This window comes from Camellia sinensis, chromosome 9 (assembly GCF_055761805.1).
Source record: "Camellia sinensis isolate YWXY chromosome 9, ASM5576180v1, whole genome shotgun sequence".
Classification (NCBI taxonomy): Eukaryota; Viridiplantae; Streptophyta; class Magnoliopsida; order Ericales; family Theaceae; genus Camellia; species Camellia sinensis.
Genome location: NC_138969.1, coordinates 184,076,138 through 184,077,873, shown reverse-complemented (window position 1 = coordinate 184,077,873; position 1,736 = coordinate 184,076,138). Strand labels below are relative to the sequence as shown.

The 1,736-nt window shown below is 38.8% G+C and overlaps 1 protein-coding gene across 1 annotated transcript; it reads left to right on the top strand.

Moving 5' to 3' along the window:
- The first annotated feature begins 423 nt into the window (after positions 1 to 423).
- LOC114306715 (NDR1/HIN1-like protein 26) lies at positions 424 to 1,475 on the top strand. The gene has a single exon (XM_082889724.1). The coding sequence runs from the start codon at positions 491 to 493 to the stop codon at positions 1,307 to 1,309; it is 819 nt and encodes a 272-aa protein (XP_082745850.1). The 5' UTR covers positions 424 to 490; the 3' UTR covers positions 1,310 to 1,475.
- Positions 1,476 to 1,736: the final 261 nt, after the last annotated feature.

Below are 1,736 nucleotides of genomic sequence, written 5' to 3'. Positions count from 1 at the left end.
ATATATATATATATATTAATTTGAAACAAATCCCCATTTTAGTAATATGATAAATGTCACAATAATGAGTAAAAAAATATAAAATTTATTAATTTATATAACACTATTATATTCTTACGGCCTTTGATAGGGTCGCGTGAAAAAGAGAATTCATATAACCGACCCTATTTAATGAAATTCAAAACTTAGTTTAATTTAGTTTGGTTTGATTTATTATGTTTTTACACAATAACCATATACATCTTAGTTAGACTTGGTATATATGCTTTTCATGCACGCTAGGGAACTTCTATACTATACCTCTCCTAACATGACCATTTTGCACATATTTGAAAAAACATAAAGACCCTTATTCTTTTCTTTTCCCATCGAAATTATTCCAATGTCACCTTTCTTTCTCTACACTTCATATAAAAACACCCATCACCATATGGATTCCTTGTGTCATCAACATTGAATCCTAACATTCTCCTATTTGTCACCGGAGAAAATGCACCCATCCCAAAACCAAATTCAGATCCAAGGCACCCGCAATGACCGCCAATACGGGCAGCCCCACATGACCAAGGATGACGGCCAATACGGACAGCCCCACAAGACCCATGATGACCGCCAATACGGGCAGCCCCACATGACCAAGGATAACCGCCAATACGGGCAGCCCCACATGACCCACGATGACCGCCAATACAGGCGGCACAAGACGACCCGGTACTATGTCCACCGGGTCCGAGAAAGCCTCACAACCCGGATCTCAAAAATAGTATGTGCAATATTTCTTACCGTACTCTTCATTTTGGGCATTATTTTCTTCATTTTATGGCTCAGTTTACGCCCGCACCGAACCAGATTCCATATCCGGGAATTTTCGGTCCCGGGTCTGAACCAATCAAACGGGTTCGAAAATGCGGAAGTTATATTCAACGTAACGGCCCGTAATTCAAACCAGGTGATAGGGATTCACTACGATGCGATGCAGGTGACTCTGTATTACCAAGATCAGGCCATTGGGAAGACTTTTTTGTTATTTCCATTTTATCAGAAGCCGAAAAATACTACGGTGCTTTACGGTGTACTGAGTGGGGCCACCTTGACGGTGAATAGCAACCGTTGGATGCAGTTTCAGAATGATCGTGATCAAGGGGTGGTGGTTTTTCGACTCCAAGTAACGTCGACCATCCGATTTAAGGTGTCCAAGTGGGATAGTAAGCACCACAAGATGCATGCCAACTGTGAAGCTGGGGTGGGCCCAGATGGCTCAATCTTGGCAAATTACAAAGACAAGAGATGCCCAGTTTACTTCACTTGATGAGTGTTTATAATTGGGATATGTAGATTCTGCTGTGTCTTTGGACATAGCAGGCTGTTGTGTTTTTTTTGAAGTGTTGTCTCAAATCTCTTTCGATAATTCGAACGGTTCATATTGTAGGATTCGTCAAGTAGATTATATATATAAAAAAATCAAGTTAATTAGATATCTGCAGCCCTATAATCAATGTACATTTGTTTTTATAAAACTTAACGATTAACTTAACTTTAATAAATTTTTGAAAACAATTAAGACTTAATTATAGGGTTATGAATATCCGATTAACTTGATTTTTTATATAAATAATATTTTTGGCAAACCTTATGATATGAATAGTTCAGATTATCAAAAAACATTCAGGACATCCTCCCACAGAAGGGCACATCAAGCTGGAGTGCCTTCAGTACCCCTAAGTCCTCATAATTGT

Bases quoted from the DNA above. Each gene is read 5' to 3' on its own strand.
- LOC114306715 (XM_082889724.1), top strand. From the start codon at position 491: ATGCACCCATCCCAAAACCAAATTCAGATCCAAGGCACCCGCAATGAC.